This window comes from Euleptes europaea, chromosome 7 (assembly GCF_029931775.1).
Source record: "Euleptes europaea isolate rEulEur1 chromosome 7, rEulEur1.hap1, whole genome shotgun sequence".
Lineage (NCBI taxonomy): Eukaryota > Metazoa > Chordata > Lepidosauria > Squamata > Sphaerodactylidae > Euleptes > Euleptes europaea.
The window spans coordinates 82,331,252-82,353,163 of NC_079318.1; the positions used below are offsets into that span (position 1 = coordinate 82,331,252).

At 47.3% G+C, this 21,912-nt stretch overlaps 2 protein-coding genes across 2 annotated transcripts; one reads left to right on the forward strand and one right to left on the reverse strand.

The window, feature by feature from the left end:
- Positions 1-597: 597 nt before the first annotated feature.
- Positions 598-6,902, reverse strand: ZFPL1 (zinc finger protein like 1). The gene is made up of 8 exons (XM_056853223.1): positions 6,834-6,902; positions 5,567-5,705; positions 4,645-4,756; positions 4,316-4,509; positions 3,218-3,293; positions 2,353-2,529; positions 1,717-1,846; positions 598-830 (listed from the first exon to the last, which is right to left on the reverse strand). The coding sequence occupies exons 2-8, from the start codon at positions 5,666-5,668 to the stop codon at positions 644-646; spliced, it is 978 nt and encodes a 325-aa protein (XP_056709201.1). The 5' UTR covers positions 5,669-5,705; positions 6,834-6,902; the 3' UTR covers positions 598-643.
- A 655-nt stretch (positions 6,903-7,557) lies between these two features.
- CDCA5 (cell division cycle associated 5) lies at positions 7,558-15,335 on the forward strand. The gene is made up of 6 exons (XM_056853709.1): positions 7,558-7,639; positions 9,615-9,727; positions 11,298-11,360; positions 12,787-12,825; positions 14,130-14,669; positions 15,245-15,335. The coding sequence occupies exons 1-6, from the start codon at positions 7,558-7,560 to the stop codon at positions 15,323-15,325; spliced, it is 918 nt and encodes a 305-aa protein (XP_056709687.1). The 3' UTR covers positions 15,326-15,335.
- Positions 15,336-21,912: the final 6,577 nt, after the last annotated feature.

Below are 21,912 nucleotides of genomic sequence, written 5' to 3' on the forward strand. Positions count from 1 at the left end.
ATGCATCAAGCACTACTGCAGGCCTGAGAAAGTGGGCTTGGGGGTGAGGGAGGGGTGATACAACCCTAGCCTTCCATTATAAATCTTAAACACTATGTCAGGAAAAAGCAAACAAACCTCTCAGCCCCCACTACAGCTGAGGAGAGAACACAGGCAAGTGACAAGGGATACACCCTGAATGACCTTCCCTGCAACAGGCGTAGGCCTGGGTGAGTACAGAAGGAAGGGGTTCCAGCAAGTGGCAGCTTGGAAAACCAGATCCGGAACTTCCTTTTTCCTCTACAGCATCAGGGCGACCTGCCAAGCAGACGCTGCCCCCTGCTGGAAGTCCATCTTCTGGACCTCCTCTACTGCCCATTTGACTTGTAGACCGGTATCCTTGCAGGCTCCAAAAATTCAGGGTCCCAATCTCTGGAGCCACAGTTTGAAGAACAGGAGAGAAAGAGGAGGACTTGCCCTTCGCCCAGGGCATCTTCCTCTACACTTCCAGGGTGGAGCGTGCCCTGCTGTGCTCTTCCAGGGAGGGAGGTTCATCTGGCTGCAGCAGTTTTCCAGCGGGCCATCCCCAGTTCAGTCCCCCTCAAGCAGCCAGAGGTCTGGAGCAGGGAAGGGCGCACAGCAGGGATGGTGAAGGTTGCCCTGCTCACTGCTGCCCGACCCGGATGTGTGGGTTGAACATGGGGTCCAGATTGGGGTCATTGTCAGCTGAGGCCCGGCCCAGCTTCATCATGATGATGATGAGGGTGAGGAAGCCGATCCCTCCGATCAGGAGTAGGATGATGAACCTCTGCATCAAGGACCGTGGCTGCTTCCTGGAGCTGAAGCGGTTCCTGCGGGAAGAAGGAATAGAATAATAGAATTGGAAGGGGCCACACAGGTCATCCAGTCCAACCCCCTGCTCAATGCAGGATCAGCCTAGAGCATCCCTGACAAGTGTTGATCCAGCCTCCGCTTAAAGACTGCCAGTGAATAAAAACAATCATTGGCACCCTCTCTCAACATGGCAACACCTTCAGCACAGAAAAAGCTGAAGCCAGGAGGCTGGCTTGTGAGTTCCTGTTGAACATTGGTTGAGCTGCTGTGAGGTCACAGAATGGCCAACTGTCCAGCCAAGAAGAATGACAGGAAGAGAACACTAAGAAACAGTACAGGCAAAGGAATTAAATCCAAAAGAAAAAGCAGCAATTGAATGTCACGTATGGAACCAGACTGCCAAGGTTCATGTAATACCAGTTATTTAACACAGAAAGTAGTTTTAATATTGAATTGGGGCAATGGCATCAAACCCGGTTCTCCAGATTATAGTCCACTGCTCCAAACCACTCCTCTTAACCACTACTCCACGCTAGCTCTCTCACAGTTGGATCTTAAGGGGACAACTTTGTCCTGACTCAGTTTTCTGCCCCTTCACACTGATTTATACTTCCTTTCCCTCCTTTCCTTCAGACCCCTGCTACTGTCTGCACCTCTCCTCTCAGCCCCTCTAACAGCAGTTGGGGCCGAGGCACTCCAGGGTCAGCCACGTTTCCAGAACCCATCATAATCACTTGGGCAACATATGGCATAATTTATTCCAACACTGGATGTACCTGGTACAGCATAAGGAAAAGATGAATAAAGGCGAGTGGGAAACAGTTTCCTAGCCTGAGACACAGCGAAGAGAAGCCTTTGCCATCTCCCCACCCTGAGAGTTGGCCCCGGTTCCTCTGCACTCACTTAAGCAGCTGGGCCAGCCAGCCGAGAGCTGGACGCCGGCGGTACTTGTCTTCATCGAAGTCTATGCGAGCGTCGGAGGCTCTGCTGCCCCCGCCTTCTCGGGTGTCATAAACTTTCCGTGGCGAGGAAGCTGCAAGGAAGAGAATGGACTGTGGAGCAAAAAGTAGGAGTTGAAAAAAGCCCCCCCCCCGATGTATAATGAATGTCCAGCTCAATATGTCAAGCAGCAAACCGCCCTTTCTTCTCAACCATAATAATCCAAAGTCTGAACTCTTTTATAGCAAAGGCAGTCAGGAAAGAGAACTTTCATCCTTTACAAAAAAAATGGGAGGGGGCCTAATCCAGCTTCCAGAGAGCACAAGTTTCTACCGGTGTCACAAGTCTCACCAGGTTATGTTGTCTGTTCCCGCCCCCCGCCCCCCAAAGTAACCATGATCTAGTTGTCCCCGTACATTAGCAAAATCTAGCCCTGTCCCCAATTTTAAAGGAACAGAGGCCTTCCTTTGGCTCTGCAAGAAAGGACCTTCCACTCTCCGTGAGGCCACCCAGAATGTTTTGCAACTTTGCCGGCTTGGAGGTGGCTGCAGGCCATTCAAGGCAGAATACCAAGAAGGGAGGTCCCACCCAGGGGCATACCTGCATTCATGGTGACCAATTCCCCACTCAAGGTGTTCATGCTGATGACCGTGTGCTGCTCCTGCAGGCCCCCGTTATTCAGGCCTTGCTGCGGCTGGGAGGCAGGGAGGGCGGCGCTGGGGCTGTAGGCGAAGGCTGACTGGGAGCTCTGCTGGCTAGCCTCCTCTGAGCTGAGGACTGGAGTTGGAGAGGGAAAGGATGAGTACAGACCTGGCTGGGGCTTGGTTTGTTTGTTTTCCTAAAGCATTAATGCCTCCTCATAACTGCCGCTGGATCTGGGTTTCCTCTGAAATCAAGCGCCTAGCTCTCATGAATGTGGAAATGCACTTCATCCATATTTACACTCAAAGCATCACACACACATCTTCATAAAAATGTGATAACACTTTAAAAAAGATAAACACCCTGATATTCGACGCATCAAAGCAGCAGGGCCAATGAAAATATATGGCTGGGAAAAACAAATGACAGAGAACATGCCAGACTAACCATAAAGAGCAAACTGAATCAAATGCATTTTGCTCACCTACAGAACACCTACAGAAAGGGAGCTAGGCAAACCACCCCTAGCTCAGTCCAAGGCAACAACCATGATGGCTAGCCACTGATTTTAAACTATGAGGCAGGTTCATATGGGATCGGGCACTCCCCATGATACACAGGGATCCGTCCTGTTTCAGGGCTTTAGAAAGCACTGTGAATTAGGCCTAGAAACACACTTTTTACTAACTGGGTGGCTTTAAAGTGGGCATGATATGACTCTTAAGAACTGATTGAGTAAATACTGCATGATTGGGAGCTTCCATGGCCAAGAGGTGGAGCTTCTGCATCCCGCACAGCTCCTGGCCCCAGTGGCAACGCTCACCTGTGAAGCTGGACCAGTCGGTGTAGTCGGTGGTGTCATGGGAATCCATCTCTTGGACAACCTCAGCTTCATCAATCTGATGGAAAGAGAGACCAAGCAGAGGGTAACGATGTCGATTGAGAAAGGAAGGGGACTCAATGGGGACCCAAAGAAAGCTTCAGAAGCCAGGAAACAAAGAGATTCTGACTTTGTTGCCCCAACCCAGAGGTCTGTGATTTGGGCCAACCCTGCCTGGCAAAGGTTTGTCTCCTTACTGGCAGTGATGTGCCAAATCTGGACCTTTATTTCCATGGACATTTCCATCCTGCAGAAGAGGAACAAACACCCATGGAGAAGCAGTTCAAGCACCACTAGACAGATAAGAGTTCCAGAAAGTTTGAAGCCATGGAAAAAATGGTTTTAAAAAATTAGGAAAAAACAGCCTTTTGGGGGGGGGGGGAAATCAGGAAATATGCAATACTTAATTTCCTATCAAACCTAAACCTATTTTGCTACTTTAAGCAACATAAAATGCACAATCTGTAACTTATTTAGCATGTAATGCTGCTGTTTTGCATACCTATGGAATATACAATTAGTAATTCTAGTAAAAAAACTACCAAAAAACTAGTTTTGTACCAACAAAACTGCAAATATATCCAACACTTGAGAGACAGATGAAAGATGTACCTCATGCAACCTTAACACATACATTTTAATTTGTGCTGTCTGAGATATCTGGATATCGTTAAACGTCATAACACTGAGTGCTGAAATCTCATAATTATCAAATATATTATCATCATCAATAATTGTTGCCAAAATTATTCACATTTAAACAATAAACATATCCTTTAAAATGTATTGTATTTATCTGCTCCTTGGGCTTTTACTTGATTATTGGATTTCCTGTACTGTACACAGATTTGATGAATATATATCATCCTTTTTATCAGCCTCCTTAAATTCAAGAAGAATGCATGCTCAGCCTTGCAGCCGCAGATATATGGTGGATTAAAATCTATGTAAGTAAAACAAGAAACCGTACTTTTTAAATAATGCCACATTTTCAGCCAGCATTCCTCTGCCCAGAAGCGCACTGAAAGATATGTCTCTTACCAGCGGGAGTCCGAGGCCAGCCCGAGCCCAGTTGACTGTTGACAGCTTCTCTCGCAGCACCGATGCCACTGGACTGACTAGGTTGGTGGAGGGGAAGATGGGGGCCTTGCAGCTGGGGCACTGGTAGCCTGCGGGGGCAGTGTTTGGGGGTAGCTGATTTGCCATCTCATTGAGGCATGACCAGTGAAAGAGATCTGCAGAGGAGGGGAGACAGGTAGTTGCAGAGACTTCAAAAAGGCAATCAATACCAGGGCCGTTAACTGTGCTGACCCCAGACTAGTTACTTAGGACACCCATGACACCTGAGCACACACAAAGGGATTACTGACCGTAACAGACAAGCCGAACTGTCTCTTTGGTGGAGAGAAGGGTATTGCACAGCCGGCAATTAGGATTAAAATCACTGTCCTGAAGCCACTGGAGGTACGACTGGACAATACACTGAAAGAGATAAATATTTGGTGGAGGCTGGGGCAATGAACAGCACCTGGATTGCTTACAGAAGGCCCCGCTTCAACTTTAGCATCTCCAGTTAAACAGGATCTTGAATAGCAGGGCTGGGAAAGGCCTTACCCCCAAACCGCGAAAAGCCACAGCCACACAGAGGAGACTATACTGGGCCACATGGAACACAGTTCAGGTTTTTAAAATAACATAGAAAAGATCTCACAAGCCCCTACCACAAAAAGCCAGCTGGAGTAAGAACACTTATCTGAAAAATGGACAGAATTAGACAACTGCAAGGCAGCCTCTCTGTGAGTTTTCATGTGATACACTGGTAGAGACCTCCACAAAAACAGCCAGACAGACCCAAAGTATATAGCTGCCGAAAAAGCCAAATTCTAAGCAACTGATTTAAACACACACAGCATGCAATTTTCCTTCACATCATCCAGAGTTCCTCTTTCCAAGGTGGCATTGAATATCTCCTCCTGTCTGAAGGTCATGCTGAGCCCTCATGGGTGAGAAGCTCTACTTCTGAGTGACCATTAGAAACAGGCTTCTAGAATAACAAATTATTTCTCCTGGCTAGCAGAAAAAAAACACCTGAACACTGGAGAAAGGTTTTAGTATCAGACTCCCACATGATCTCTTGGAATTGCTCCACTGCCCAGAGATGTACCAGGAGCAATATGTAGTTTCTCATATTGTTTTAATCTATCGCAAGCTACCTTCAAGACCATTTATAACAGAAAAGCAGGGTGTAAATCAATCCCACTCCTCTGTGCCCAACCCAGCAGTACCATTTACCTTGGCATGGTTAGCAACAATGCAGCTCTCGCAGACGTTCACCCGGTGCTCAAAGCAGAACAAGTTGGTGACCTTCCTTTTGGGGCATTTACAGAGCCCCATGGTGGTCAGTAGAGTGACAACTCACGACCAAAATGAGCTGGCCAGGGAGAGAAAAACACAGAAAGTAGGTTTACAGTCTTGCCTGGGACAGAACCTTTTCTTTCACATGCCTGACCCAATGCCAGCTGCAGTGAAACAACATAGTTATTTGCTCTCCAGACTAAATAACCCACCCCCTAACACCCTCTACACAATAGTTCCTATATACTCCTTGGCAGAGAAGTTTAGAGTCCACAGTGGCACTTTCGGGTTAGTCTCACATCATGCCCTTTCTTTCTTCACAAATAAAGTCACCTTGGCCAACCCTTCCAGACATTTTAATTGAAGCATTCACAGCTCCGCCTCCTACAGTGACCCTATTTTCCTTTCTTCATCTTGCAGGGCTCCTACACCTTTATCAAGGAATCAAGTGTACAAACATGTAGATGCACTGAATGGGAAAGCAGGCCCTGGAAACTTTCTGCCTCTTATGTAGTTGTTAAAGGTGCAAGGAGACATCATGATGGAAACAGCCCACACACACTAATTTCAGAGTAAGAATTATTTAATTCAAGTGCATTTGACAGTAAACAACATTAGGAGCAAGCCATACACTGGATCAGCCCTTAAAACAAAGAAGTGACAGGCCTCCAAGCCATTCATGGGTCGAACTTAATGGTTGAGCGATTTTATATTTATGTTTATACTAATTCCAAACATGTAATATTTTTTAATTAAGCGCTTAACGGCTTCTATGAGTGATAGATTGTAAGATGTTATAGGGGCTCGCACCTGATGCACTTTTATATGTGTTATATTATGTATATCTGGTATGTTTTTATGCTGGTCTTGGACCGTATTAAACTCTCTTTGTACCCAAGCCATTCAGGCATCCTCACCTACACCCACCTATACATTCCAATCCTACTACGTGGAAGCAAGCCCCAACAAATTAGTTTTTCAAAACGTTACACTTAAAGGACTAAATTTTACATGTTTAGGAAATCGTCCCGACTCCCAGAGCCACCAGCTCACCTCCTAGTCCAAGGAACCCATGTGCTCCGCTCGCAATACTACCATCTCCTGGTGACTCCTCCCCAAAAAGGGAACCCAGGAGTCCTAGTCTCAGTACGCTCTTCCGAGAAAAGAAAACAAGCTCCCCAGGTCTCCAGCTCCGCCTTTTTACCTCCTCTCTGCAGGCACCCAGGCGTCCCAGCCCTCGCTCTTCTCCACCTGCTTCTTCCCCTGCTCAAAGGAAACCTCGACCTAAGAAGTCTTCGACAGCCACAAATAACAGGAAACAAGAAAAAGGGCGGGGAGAGTCAGACGTGGGGGTGCTTTTCTTTTTTTGACCCTTGGCTCCACTGCCACGTCTCTTCCGGGAAAGTCGCACCGTGATGGCATCATACACGATACCGGCGGCCGAGAGAAAAACAACGCGTGACGCTGAAGCGATCGCTTCGTACCATAGAGGCCGATTCCACAACTGCGCAAACAGGACTTCCGGTTTGGTGTCTTGACGGCACTTAACGCACGGGCGCGCAGAACGGTGCCGCTCTACGCCTTTGCTTCTTCTCCATGGTGAACCCCGTCCGCCCTTCGCATTGGAAGCTGGAGGAAGAGCCTCGTTGCCCGGACGTGCGAGTCATAAAGGCCCCAAAGGGTAGCGGGATAAACCGTCCTGTGGAGGATTTCCTGCCCGAAAACGGAACAGGGTTTCCCAATAGGAGTTTGCACCATGGAGTTGTTAATGCCTAGACCGGCACGGCTGACGCTCATGACCAAGGGAAGCTTTCGCTCCCCCCCCGAAACTTCAGCATTGCGGGCGCGTGTAACGTCACTTCCGGCGAAAAGGTGGCGGGCAATTCTAAACGGCGGAGCTGAAGGGGAAGGAGAGTTTGGAGATTATTATGGCGGGAGGAGGGGGCGGCGGTTGCCGCCCTGTCCGCTGTCGCCTAAGGCGGGCTCGGTCCGCTGGGGAGGCTGGAGCAGGTGAGAGGGCGGTGTCTGTGTCGTCGTGAGGCGAGCGTTATGAAAGGGGAGAGGGTGATGAAGCCATGGGAGTGTTGGGGGGGGGGATTTACCTGGGAGGGAGCTTCGCTGAGGGCTGAAGGGCGAGAGAGAGAGATTTCGGCTCTTGAGAGGGGTCTCCTGGCAGGATTGTCTATTGGTTATAGCGCCTTACGAGGACTGCCATAAAACTCACTGCGTTCATCCTTTCCTACCTCGCAGGGTTGTTTTGAGGACAAACTAGTCACGTGCACTGCCTCGTAATATTATTGCATCCTCAGATGCAGAATCCCATAATAAGGGATGGCTTAGCATAACTCTAATATGAAAAGAAAACATTTTGTACAACTGCCTTCTTTGGCAAATAACGTTGCGTGATCTTTAAGCAAATCCTCAGACTGCCAGTTCCCGAACACTGTTTAAGTTATCGTTGCAGTCTCCTTAGGGCCTGTTGGAGTGTATGCAGTTCTGCCTTTTGCTAGGCACAGACCTGGTTTTCTGTTTGGCCTGGATGTTGCTGTCTTGATTTTTGGTATCTTGTCTGTTCTTCAGGAATTGCCTGCCAATACTGAGCCAGTCTCTTTGCAAGAGAATAAAATAATAATTGTGTACTGTCCATTTGCAAAAGACTCATGACAACCCCAGCCACCATGGGGTTTTCAAGGCAAGAAATGAGCAGAGGTGGTTTGCCATTACTTTCTGCATTAGAACAACAATACAAGCACTGATGGCGTTCAAAAACATTTAAATTCATTAAAGAATATACAACAACATTATATACTAGAAACAACGTCCCAGAACTATAAAGCCACATAGATATCCTTGCGTGTATGAAGGAGATCCAAGCCGGCAAGAGAATGCGTCCCAGCAAAATTCCTCGCTCCTTGCAGCAGCTGAGAAGCGGGTATAGCGAAGGTCCGGAAGGTTGTTCCAGCAGATTGTTGCCAGAAGCCAGAGAGGCGATCAAGCTGTGGTAGGCTTGCTGTTCCCGAACACACAAGGTGATGAAAACCTACTTAACCTGAGATAGGAACCTGGTTTAATCCCATTTTGCATAAGATCAGCTAATTGCTATCCGACAGTACTGCGAGTTACAGACTTGACGTCATGAGGTAGATTCATCACCTCTGGCTACTTTTGATTTATTTTCCCGATGGATAAAACTTATTTTGCCAGGACGCATTCTCTTACCGGCTTGGATCTCCATACACACAAGGATATCTATGTGGCTTTATAGTTTTGGGACTTTGATTCTAGTATATAATGTTGTTGTATATTCTTTAATGAATTTAAATGTTTTTGAGCGCCATCAGTGCTTGTTTTGTTGTTCTAGTTCTACATAATTAAGCACGAGGAATTGTTTTGAATCCATTACCTTCTGCATAACAACAGTCTTCCTTGATGGTCTCCCCTCCAAGTACCATCTGTGGCCGACTCTGCTTAGGTTCCAAGCTCTGACAAGATCAGGCTAGTCAGGGCTCTTCTGGCTGCTGTGCAAGGGAATACATCAGCACAAATTAGACACTTATAAAAGAGACACAGAAACCAGCAGGGGTGTGTCAACTGCCCTGAACATTTAGTAATGGACTTGAAAGTTATGGTACTAAGTTTCAGAGATGCTGAATTGAAATTCATATGCAGGTCTAAGATGATCAGACTTGGACACAATAGGACATTACAGAGATAAACTGTTCCGACTCACAATCCGATTTATCCCAGTTTGCCAATTCATCACCTATTGAAAGTGGTCCACACCCACTCTGGGTGGATTATTTATTCTTCTAACTGAATCTTGTTTTCTTGTGTGCTTTGTGGTGTAATGTAACATATGTTGTCTTGGGAAACTAAGCCTGCAGATTACTTTGTAATCACTCCTTTGGGATGATGGAAATACTGGTGTTAACTGCCGTGAAATGTTGCTCTGAAGGTATCCCATTCTTTTCTCCTTTTCCCACAGATGCCGTTTCCTCTCCTCCAAGGCGCAGGTCTGAGAGGAACGTGGCATCCGCTGCTCAGCCTGTGTCCCAGGGGAATCCTCGCTTGGTGGCAAGCAAGATGGTGGGCAGTCCAGTGAGTTTAAAAAAAGTGTCCTTTTGTTATTCCCCCCCCAAAAAATGATTGGTCTGGGAGGGCTTAAGTGTGATCTGAGATATAATACATTGGGGCTCAACTCAGTTTCCTGGCAGCGCAAGGTCTGTATCCTGCCTGTCTGGAATAATTTATTTGTTGACAAAGCTTGCAATGCTGTCTTTCTGCCTGGTGGAGGCCACCAAGGTGGCTAACAGTTAAAAACAAAGCATTATGAAAATATAATAAAAGCAATTAAAACCTAAAGAATATTAAAAAGCACATAAAAGAATAGGGCGGAAGGAGTGATCATGGATGAAATGCCACGCAAAACAAAGAAGTCTTCACCCGTGGGCAGAAGACCGTGACAGAAGAGGACAGACAAATATCCTTGGGGAGAGAGTTGCATCGTTTGGTGCCACAGCCAAGAAGGCAGAGGCACCCGAAGCTGGGTCCTAGAAGACAAACCTTAGTAGTTAGATAGGTTCATACAGGAGTAGGCTGTCCTTCAGGTATAGTGGTCTGAAGTCATATAGGGCTTTAAAGGTCAACATCAGGATCTTGAATTGGCCTTGGAAACAGATTGGGAGCCAGTGTAGATGGACCAAGACTGGAGTGCAGTGCAAAGAATGCTGCAGCCAGGATTTTGATTGCAGAGGGTTGCAGGGCCCCCTGCAATCAAAATCCTGGCTGCAGCATTCTTTGCCAGTTGATGTTTCCAAGCACTTTTCAAGGGCAGCCCCACGTACAGCATATTATAGTAATCTAATCTAGATAACACCAGGTGATACACCACAGTGGTCAGATCTTTTCTGTCCAGGAAAGGCCCATGATGGTGAACCAGTTGAAGCTGGTCAAAGGCACTGCTAGCTGCAGCTGCCACCTGCTCATCCAGCAGTAGGCCTGGGTCCAGGAACACACCCAAGGTATAGACCTATTCTTTCAAGGGGAATGCAACCATATTGATACAGAGGATTCCTTAAATCCTGGGTCAGGCTTTTCACTCACCAATCCATCTTGTTGGGATTAAATTTCAGTTTATTATCCAGATCTACTTCAAAACTGCCTCCTGGCAGTTCAGAGTTTCTGCAGCGTCCCTGGGATCTCCCTGAAGCATTAAAGGTATCTGAGTGGACGGATCTGGCCCACGGGACACCATTTGAGTCACACAAGACCATTTGTAATGAATGAATGAGAGCTGTGCTCTTGCACAGTTGCATTTGTTTCAGTAATGCTTACACAACAGAACATTCCACTGGATAATGCTGGTGACCCCCCCTATCTTCAGCTAGCTTTGCTTGATAGTATTTCTTGTGGCTGAAAAATAAGCCTACTCTTAAACCAACACAAGCAGAAACAATGCAAGATATTGTACGATATGTTATTTGCCACCCTCAAAATGCATGGTGCATTGCAGAGTAACTTAAAAAGATAGATCCTCACTCTTAAGGAGTTCACAATCTGAAGTCTGAGTGACCTCAGCAATGGGCTGAGTTTGTGACCAAAACGGTGTAACTCACTCTGGTAGGATTCCCTTCCTCATCTCACCTGTGTTGTCTTCTGTAAACTGCAGGTTCCAGTACCGTTTGCAGTGAGGCCAATAACTCTGAAAAAGATTGTGCCGCATAATCGGCAGGTACGTGGAGTTTTAGCTGTTCGGCAGAAGTTTTCCTCATGGTGCAAAGTCATCTGTGAATTCATTCTGTAATCTGATAATTTTGGATCCAGGATGCTCCTTTAATCAGCAGATGTCACATGGGATCCATTAAAAAAATTTTATTGTACATATTGGTTTCTTCCTCCCTTTAAGGTGACCAGATGCAGAGGAAGAAACCGTTTCTGTTTTTCATGATTGTATTGAAAAAGGAATTTTGGCATATGCAGGTTTTTCTTTTTAGAGGCTGATTTGCAACGTATACGTAATACAATATATAATATAAGCATATCATGTCGGATTTGTCATCATTGGGAATTTATCTTTGGGATTGTCCCCCTGTGTTATCCATTGAATTGTAGGTTGCCAAGCTCAGATACTGTTACTCAATATTATAAGAAGGTATTGCTGTTAATTTTGCTAGTTTTATCAATCTTGCATTTTGTAAGAGGTAGCATAGCATAGTGGTGAAGAGACTGAGCCGCTGATCTGGAAGGGACCTGATTAGAATCTTGCCTCTACCACAAACTCATTCAGATAGGCACTCCCTCTCAGCCCCCATCTGCAGTTTGAGAATAATAATACTTCCTTACCTTACCGGGTTCTGGAAAGTGTTGCACTAATATAATACATGTACAGTGCTTTGAAGACCTGAAAGCGCTCTACAGAGACTAAATGTTACTGTTAGTTTGACTGTTACTTTCGAGAGGTTTATGTATGAGCCTTCTGATGTTTGACATTGGTGAGGACAGCAGCTTTTAAGATACATCGCAGTAAAGTTCGAAAGCAATGGTGATGGATAGAGGGGGAAACAGGTATGCATATACAGGTATGCATGCTCATTGTGTAAAGCTAGGTGAGCTGTTTCAATATATGGCAGCTCTGTCTTTATCTTATATGCAATTCGAGTGCGTCGCCTACAAAATGGTAGCTATTGAGGCAATCCAAACTTCTAATTTGGTCGCCTAATGTGGTTCAAGTGGTCCCCTGTGGCATAAAAGAGAAGTGAGTTGACTTACTAAAGTCTGCTGTGTACTTCTGGGCAAACAAGAGAAGACCCCTAGCTGGGGAGTTCCAAATCCTGAGGGTTTACTCCATTAACAGCTCCGCTGCCTCTGTTTTCCTCTGTAAGGTTTGCTGTTCGTTCACTGTCACTGTATTACACCTTTTGCTGGTGTAGCGTAGCGGCTAAGATGAGCTGTGATTCAGGAGGTCCCCAGTTTAAATCTAAATTCTGTGTGGGCTTAGGCAAGTTGCTCTGTGTGTCTCAGCCCCTCTATTGCAATATGGGGCTATTGGTCTATGTTAGAGGGTTAGTGTGCAAGAAGATAATGTGCGTAATGCTTTGAACACTGAAAGCAACTACATAAATGTGAAATCTTGCTTTTCTTTTCTTCTTCCAAAACAGGTGAAAGAGTCCACCATAACCCCTCGGCGCAGTCCTCGGGTAAGCGCCCTCTAGTTTTGTGCATTGTATGTCCAAACGGCCATCTGAAGGACCTCACACAGTCCTTGTGAGATGACCTTACTTGATTATCCGTGCTTATAGTCACTATGGACAAAATCTGTTCCCGTTAGCTTCCTGGTAACCATTTCAGCCACTGCTTGCTGAGGGGCTGAATGAGTTTTCACAATGGTGCAGGAGTGGAACACGTTACTGAGCTTCCTAATAAAGATTTCTGCCCTTGGGAACTGCAGGGCAAAAGCAGTTGTTCAGAAGACATTTAAGAAAGAAATTACCCTCCAAGCATCATCAAGTTCTGCTTAATTCTTTAAGAAAATGGAAGCTTTGAATTGCTGAGCAAACATCACACATACAGGGGGAAGCTGGAGCCACCCAGTTGCAAAGCCCTGAAAGGGCTACATGGGAAATACCTAGAAAATCACCCTCCCTCTTTGTCGCTGTTTCCATTACCAATGGGTAGAGTCTTGCAGTGCTAGGGAGGGACTCCCTGTTGGGATCCAAAGAAACTTCCTCAACCCTAGAGACAAGAGTAGTGCTGGTTAGTTTCTCTGCACACGTCTGAACTCCTTGGGGCTGATGTGCATAGAATCATAGAGCTGGGAGGGGACCTCCAAGGTCATCTAATCCAACCCCCTGCACAATGCAGGAAATTCGAAGCTGTCCCCCCCACAGTGACCCATGCTCTATGCCCAGAGGAAGGCAAAATACCTCCATGATCCCTGGCCAATCTGGTCTGGAGGAAGATTCCTTCCTGACCTCAAAGTGGGTATCGGCATTACCCTGGGCAAATAAGAAAGGGCTACGAGAGCCAAACACTGACGCAACCCTTTCTGCCCTCACAAGGAGGTAGGCGCAGTGTGGGGAGGGGAAGGGAAGGAAGCGCAGTGTGGGTAAGGGAAGGAGATTGTAAGCTGGTTTGATTCTCCTTAAAATGTAGAGAAGGTTGGCATATAAAAACCAACCTTTTTTAGACAGAGGGAGACAAACTTAGCCTAGGTGGAGCTCAGCTGTTGCTTCCCCTCTTTTCCCCCTGCCTGAAGTATTGTTACTTACCAAGTGGACTGGCATCAGTCCTCCAGAGTCTCAGGCCAGGAAAAGACTTTCCTAACATGTTCTTTAGAGAGCCTCTAACTAGAGGTGCTGGGGGTTGAAGCTGGGACCTTCTGCATTTAAGGCATGTGTTCTGCCACTGGGCCATGACCCTCATGAAACGTTATCTGCGCACCAAGAAGTCCCACGAGCTTGCTGTATATTTTTGCTGAAGTTTTGCCTCTCCTCTATTACAGGTCTCCTTTAAAGAAGACAAGGAGAACTTACCAGTGGGAAACGACAGGGGCAAAAGCCCAGGCAAGGGTGACACCAAAGCAAAGTCGACACCTTCTCCGCCAAGCTGTCCTTTGGGCTCCGAAGCAGGGAGCCTGCTAGAAGGGGCAGATGTGCTGTCTCCGATTAACACCAATGCGCAGGAGTCCCCACCTGAGGATCAGCGGGATGTGGCCATGGCCAAGAGAGTACGTCGGTCTTACAGCCGCCTGGAGGTCTCCCTCAGCCGCAGCTTCCTGAGAGACCAGGAGTCCCCCAGCTCTGGCTTCTCAGACACCTCCACGCCTAACCAGGGCCTGGTCAGGCGGTACACACTTTTTGGCTTTGAAAAGCTCCTGGTTCCAGAAGGGCCTGACGATGTGCTTCCGGAGGACCTGAGGACCAGCCCCAAGCTGGCAGCGACGCTGCTGGGACCCGGTGTCTTCAAGGAGCCTGATACAGACCTCCCGGGCATTTTGTTTACGAAGGAGAAACGGAAGAAGAAGAAAGTGCCACAGTTCAATGTAAGGATTCTTTGTGTGGCAGACCTAGAGAAAATAACCCCCAGCGGCCCGGCCCTTTGGGGGTTAGGATTTTACAAGCCACAGGGCCACAAGGGATCATTCCTGTAGGAATAGCTGAGATATTGAAGTTAAAAGAGTGAGATGAGAAGTCCTCAGTTCAGAAAAGGAGGCCATTAGTCAAATGCATGGAGCGATTGTGGGAGAGGAGGTGATGGGTTCCAAAAACAAAGAGAGCAGAAAGTGATCGTCTTGCAAATCTCGGCCTCTTGCAAATCTCGGCATCTTGCAAATGTCAGCCTTCCCTCCCTCCCTCCCTAGCAATTTCTAGCCCTTATGGCTTGAAAGCAATGCCTGCTGACATCTTAAGAACTGGTTTGTGTATGTGTACATGCACTGATCAGGATATCCAGTAGTCAGTGCTCTGTCTTTTGTTTGTGACCGGGGAACAGTCTGCCTTGAAAAGTGCCAACTTGCTAGCAGCTGGGCTTTCCTGACACTTTCATTACACCGGTCCTTGTGCGGTCACCCAGTTAGGGCTACCTTTTAAGCAAAAGTGTCTTTTTTTACCTTTTCAGAAGACGGAGCTGGATGAATGGGCCTCCCAGATGAATGCGGAGTTTGAAGAAGCAGAGAGGTTTGACCTTCTCGTGGAATAGAGATTCCACTGGAACTTGGTGCGCTGTTCACCTGAAGGCTCTCTGTACGTATTGATCCAGGGCCTGCTGGGACGGACTCTTGCCTGATCACAAAAGTGTGAAGCATCTTTGCTTTTGGGAGGACTTGGCGGCTGTTGTGCAGATGCTCTTTGTAGATAGTTGTAAAAACATCAGGACATCACACAAGCCCAGCTGTATAGTTTTTGGATCTCTCTTGAGTTGTGGCCGTAGCTATAGTGTATGGGTGGGGGGTGAGAGAAGAGGAATTACTGGCTACATTTCAGTATAATATTTCCTGAAACAATTTGTGCATTTGGAACTAACGGCACAGTTTGTGTCTATATTTCTGCCCAGACTTAGTCAAATGACGCTTCACGTTGGGGAATCTATGATTGCCTTTCCCAGCATGCCCTTTAACTGTGAAAGCAGCCATGGTTGGAACAGGGCCACTGTGTAGGAGAGTGGTTTTGCCCCTTTCCCCAGTAGAAATCCCTGCCCTCTCCTCCCCCAGCTGCTATTAGCAAGACACACATCTGGATTGTGCCTCTCCTATTACCCTGTTGGGGATAGAAGTTTCGGGAGGGCTGAATTATGGGGCATAGGGAGAGTTACCCTCCTCACCCACAAGCCAAGCCTCGGGTCAAAATCAAAGATCTCTATGGCTTCTTTTTTAACATTAAAGTCCATTTAGGGAGATCCAGTCAGATGTCCCCAGTGTAATGTGTCATTTTGCTCTTAACCTTCTCTATTCAACTGTGTTTTACTTTTCTAAAGGACTCATAGCTGGGTTCTTGCCTCATTTCTATAGATGGCGGGCATAAAATGTAGTCTTTCCATTTTCAAAATGTATGGTGATGTATCAAGCATTTTCAAAATGTATGGTGATGTATCAAGTACGAGCTGTTTGTTTTTCTTTCTCTGTGTTGGCTTTCTAAGAATTCATATTTGCCTGCTTAGGAGCACAAAAGGAAAAGGAGCTAGACCTCTTTGTCAGCATCTGGATGTTTATAAATGCATTTGTTTTTACAGTGAATGTAGGTTGGATCCCACACTTCCCCCTGGCTCTTGAGAGCCTCTTGTTTCTTGGCAGCGTTCCTTGTGCCAGGAGAAAACACTGCCCTTTAGCAGAATAGATCCACTGGATCCAACTCCATGAGATTCCTTTCATTCAAGAAACCTTTTTTTCTGTAGCCCTCCTTTCTCTCATAATGTGGAAGAATTACAAGGGTATTTCCTCCTCATGGTGGCATTGCACTGTTTTTTTTTGGGGGGGGGGAACACTTCACGACAACTAAACACCATCATGCAAGTTAGCTTGAAATCTTTCTAATAGTCATTTGTTTTGTGCATAGTTTTTGGAGAGCTTGTTCCTCATAAGAAGGTGGTTGGGGTGTGTGTGCTGCATAAGCTAGCAGAAGTCACAGAAGACTCGGAACAAAGATGTAATTAAGGCAATTAAAAAACATTTGCAATCTGTGCTGGTTTGTATGTTTTTTTGCCCCAGCTTTGTGTGCCTTTGAGCAACCTGCATGTTGGTAAAAATGTGTTATTCATAAAAGGCTCTTAAATCACGTTACGTACTTGTCTGCCCCCCACCCCCACCCTGGTTAGGGTCCATCGTATCACAGCCTGTTCCACATTTTACTGAGCTTATATCCCATTTGGTGCCTTTGCGCTGGATCTGGAGAACAGTTCAAATAGTGCACCCATCAAAGAGAGCTGGGGTGTTCACAAGAGATGGGGAGGGGCTGTGGCTCAGAGGTAGAGCATCTGCTTGGCATGCAGAAGGTCCAAGGTTCAATCCCCAGCATCTCCAGTTAAAGGGACTAGGCAAGTAGGTGATATGAAAGACCTCTGCCTGAGACCCTGGAGAGTCGCTGCTGGTCTGAGTAGACAATACTGACTGATGGACCAAGGGTCTGATTCAGTATAAGAGCTTCATGTGTTCAAGAGAGTCAAGCTCTGTTCAGGCATCACAGCAAACTAAAGCTCAGAACATGAACAAATGTTTTGTAGTCCCAAACATACAACAGGCAAACTGTAGTTTGGAACGGCTGGGCTGCTGCCATGAGTGCTCAGCTTTCCTGTCTGCAGGTGTGGCCTGTGGAGACAGAGCAATGAAGGTCCCCCCAGTCAGGGTTGAGTCATCTATGGATGACAGAGGTTGGTTGGGGTACAGGGGTAGGCCGGGCCACCTCCCTTATTGGGAGCCATCTGATTACAGTAATTTCTCCTCTGATTTAATATGTTTCACCCCCCCCCCAAATTGATTTCCTGCCAGTCACAGGGAAGCAGCTGCAGGGCAAGGCCGTGCGTGACCTTGAGGTCTCCTCACTTGCGGTGAGGAGGGCCGAGCCATTGATCTCTGAGCTGGGTGCTCTGATCTCTACCAACCCTGGGGGGGAGGGGGGGAGAAGAGTCCCCGTTTGATCAAAAGGCTTCTGCACCAGTCACGTGATGGTTCACCTGAGTCATGGTGGGCTCTCAGAAGAACGAAGAGCAATTTTAACCACAAACAGGCTGAAGTTACAAGAGTTCTGCTCTGCAGATTTGCGCCTGTGAGCAGTATGCAAAGTCTGGCTAAAAATAACACCTCTGCCAGTTAATTTATGCAAGCACAGTGTGATTTGTTCATGTGGTTCGATATATACTTTTTGTAGTCTCTTGTAACTAGAGGCCAGGAAAAGTGCTGTCAGCCATATACCGATCCTGGGGGTGGTGTATTTTTGCTCAGCTCGCTTCCAATTTGCTCTACCACAAACTATAACTCTCCCTATTGACCAGTCTCTCTTTTCTGGTTTCTGTCCTTGGGTAAATTATATAATGTCTTCCATCTCAAAGATGGAAGCAGGGCAAACTTGCAGCATCTTTGTTCTCACAGCAAGGACCCCTGCTTGAGCTCCCCCCACACACACACACAGGTTGCTGAAAACTCGACTCTGCTGTGGTTCTTTGGGCTAAAGCAAAATGTAATTGCCTTGCCGTATGTTATCAGTCACTCAAAATATGCCTCAGAATCTTCAGGGTGGGAAAAGACTGCAAAGCAAGGTGCCTTAAGTGTTTCTGTTTGTGGGTTGGATTCCATGAAGTAGAATCCCTATCATCCCCTAAGATGATGCAGTGTTTTTTTTTGGAGGGGGAATCTCATGGATAAAATGCCGTGAGGCACAGGGGTCTGAGGGCAGGAAGACAACTAGTGTGAAATTTCCCCTTCTGCCGATGAAGCAAGCATGATGGAGCAAACTTCCCATTGGTGCAGCAGGAGCAAGTAGTTTGTTCTCTGACCTCCTCATTGCAGCCTCTCCCTCACCTGCTAGCATTTTTGTGGGACCAGCACTCTACGCAGAGAACCAGTGTGGTGGTGTGGTTAGGAGTGGCGGACTCTAATCTGGAGAACCGGGTTCTATTCCCTGCTCTTCCACGTGCAACCTGCTGGGTGACCTTGACTAATGGAAATGTGAAGGAAGAGTGACTCACTAGCACCTCACCCTAATGGCAGTTTGATAGGTGTGATTTTTTTTCTGCCTAAATTACCTTCACAGGGTGGTTGTAAGGATAATTGGAGAAGGTTGCCATGCGCTCTTCAGAAGAACGGTGACATAAAAATGTAATGAACATAGGAAGTAATAAGGATGGTGAAATGGCAGGGTAAGGTTTGTTTTTTGCACTTTTGGAAGATACTTTGTTAAAATGTTAGTGGGGCAGATCCACGGCTCGGTGCTAGAGCATCTCCTTGGCACACAGAAGATCCCAGGTTCAATCTCTGGCATCTCCAATTAAAAGGCTCAGGTAGTAAGTGATGTGAAATACATCCGCCTGAGACCATGGAAAGCTGCTGCCAGTCTGAACAAGAAGAAGAAGAATTGGGTTTTATATGCCGATTTTTGCTACCTTTTAAGGAGAATCAAACCAGTTTACAATTGCCTTCCCTTCCTCTCCCCAAAACAGACACCTTGTGAGGTAGGTGGGGCTGAGAGAGTTTGGAGAGAACTGTGACTAGCCCAAGGTCACCCAGCTGGCTTCATGTGTAGGAGTGGGAAACCAACCCAGTTCACCAGATTACAGTCCGTTGCTGATGTGGAGGAGTGGGGAATCAAACTCAGTTCTCCAGATTAGATCCACCACTCTTAACCTCTACACCACGCTGGCTCAGCATAAGGCCGCAATATGAGTTAGTGCGAATTTCTAGCATTGCCATCCTTCAGGTTTCTGCTCCCTTATCTGGGTCTAGAAATCAAATCTCTGAGTGGGCAGGTGGATAGATCTTGTTCTGGTGCAAGCGTCTGAATACCAAGGTGTGCCATGCAGTGCACTGCTGAGCATTTTACTTGCTCTAGTTGCTGATGAATATTTTGATAACCTGTAGGTAGGGCAATAAGACCACAGATAACAAAATACATCATCTCAATCCCTTTCGAAGAGATGTGTGTGGTTTAGCAGAACGCGTGGTCTGTACGCAGAAGGTCCCAGGTTTAATCAGTGGCATCTCCAGCTAAAGGATCCCAGGCAACAGATGCTGGGAAAAGTCTTTCTGTGTCTTAGATCTACAGCCAGCCAGCCAATAGCGAGGAAGATGGACCAGTGATCTCACTTGGAATAAAGTGGGCTTTGTATGTTTACTCTGCCACTGTTCGCTTTGGCAGTGCCACCCAACCACTGCCAGAGGTGGGTAAAAGGAAAGCCCACTGATGCAGTATCCCAAACATGTTTGGCTTTTCTGGACCATATTTCAGGGAGTGGTCTGCAGGGAGAAGTCAAAAAGGTCTGGATTTGTTCAGTGGGAGACTTCTTGGGACCTGTCATAAGAACATAAGAAAGGTCATGCTGGATCAGACCATGGTACATGAAGTCCAGCAATCTGTTCACTCAGTGGCCAACCAGGTGCCTCTAGGAAGCCCACAAGCAAGACGACTGCAGCAGCATTGTCCTGCCTGTGTTCCCCAGCACCTACAGTATTATGATAGGCTCCTCTGATACTGTAGAGCAGCGGTTCCCAAACTGTGCTCCACGGAGCACTTGGTGCTCCACGAAACATCTCCTAGTGCTCTGTGAAGAGATTGGAAAGAAAAATACTACTGTCATTCAGTTTAGTATATAGGTCCTAGGTGAAAATTAGTGCTCTGTGACAAATTTCTCTCCTGAAAAGTGCTCCATGACTCAAAATGTTTGGGAGCCGCTGCTATAGCCAATAGGTATGCATTATGACAAGTATTCATTTTGACTAGTAGTCATGGATAGCTCTGTCCTCCATGAACATGTCCACTCTCCTCTTAATGCCTTCCAAGTTGGCAGCTATCACCACATCCTGAGGCAGGGAGTTCCACAATTCACTACGTGTTGTGTGAAGAAACACTTCCTTTTATCTGTTTTGAATCTCTCACCCTCCAGCTTCAGCAGATTACCCAGCATTCTGGTATTAGGTTTTATCATGTATACCGCCTTCCGTTCTGCTGGTAACCCCCCCCTCCAAAAAGGCACCAATGTACCAAGTAAACAGAATGCTTCCGTTTGGCTATCCTATTGCATTCAAAATGTGACATTTTGAGGGGGGGACAGGGAAGGCAGAACAAATGACACAAACAACTTGGCCTGCTTCTCTTTGTTTAGTCCAATGCTCCAGTGCCCATTATATTGGCATTCTCATTTTCCACTCTGCTGAACTGGCCTGCGTAGTTAAACAACTGCGGTGGGCAGGCGATGTTCAGCAACAGATGGACTTAGCCCGAGCATCCTAATGCTCCAGGATGAGCGCCTCAGCCATCCGCCGAAAGTCCTACAAGAAAGCCCAGCAAGAGTCGGGGGCTTTTGCTCCAATACAGTGGGAGGGGGATCATGGCGGAGGTGTGGAAGTGCCGGCTGGTAAACTACAGGTCATGGAGAAGTTCTTCACGCCCGTCCAGTCAGGCAAGGAGGGGAAGGGGGCTGCTGATATGGCCCTGCGGAGCTGCCACCAGCAGTGGACGGATAGCCGCAGAGACCCCTTTTCCACCCTCTCGTGGTCCTCTTCCACCACAGCCTCCACCTCCTCGGCGTCCTGGTCTTCAGAGGCCAGTTTCCATAGGAAGGCCTTCCTGAAGGCCGGGCCTCAGCATTCTCAGTCCTGCGTGGACATTTCAAGCGGATCCGGCGCTTTCCGACGCAGCCGGGATCGGGAAGCGACCTACAAGGTGGAAGGCCCATCCAGCTCCTCAGCTCGGCTGAGGAAAGGCCAGAGCAAGAGCGTCGATCGGCTGGCCCGTCGCCAGGGCCATCAGGAAGCCCAGTTGCTGCCAGGCCAGATCGACGGCGTCGACAGACACCTTTACAAGCCCCCTGGCCTGGACCACAGCCTCATCTTCAGTGAGCAAGCCAAAATCCTTGCCCCTGGGCAACCGTGCCAAACTGCAGATTCAGGCCCCAGCAAAGGGATCTTGAAAAACGGGGCGGATACCGGAGATGACCGGCTGCGGAAGGCAAAGTCCATCGAGACCATCACTGTACGCTCAACGGAAAGAGAATCTCGGGCTCCTCCTGGGCCTGTTAGTCCCCTGCAGCGAAAGAAGCAGCCCCCGAGCAGCCTAGATCTGAGCGCCCCCAAGAAGCCGCCC

Coding starts and splice junctions, on each gene's coding strand:
- CDCA5 (XM_056853709.1), top strand. CDS start 7,558: ATGGCGGGAGGAGGGGGCGGCGGTTGCCGCCCTGTCCGCTGTCGCCTA. Junction 9,728..11,297: donor GCAAGATGGTGGGCAGTCCA/GTGAGTTTAAAA, acceptor TGTAAACTGCAG/GTTCCAGTACCGTTTGCAGT. Junction 12,826..14,129: donor CCCCTCGGCGCAGTCCTCGG/GTAAGCGCCCTC, acceptor CCTCTATTACAG/GTCTCCTTTAAAGAAGACAA.
- ZFPL1 (XM_056853223.1), bottom strand. CDS start 5,668: ATGGGGCTCTGTAAATGCCCCAAAAGGAAGGTCACCAACTTGTTCTGC. Junction 2,530..3,217: donor CGACTGGTCCAGCTTCACAG/GTGAGCGTTGCC, acceptor CTCCAACTCCAG/TCCTCAGCTCAGAGGAGGCT. Junction 831..1,716: donor TGGCTGGCCCAGCTGCTTAA/GTGAGTGCAGAG, acceptor TTCTTCCCGCAG/GAACCGCTTCAGCTCCAGGA.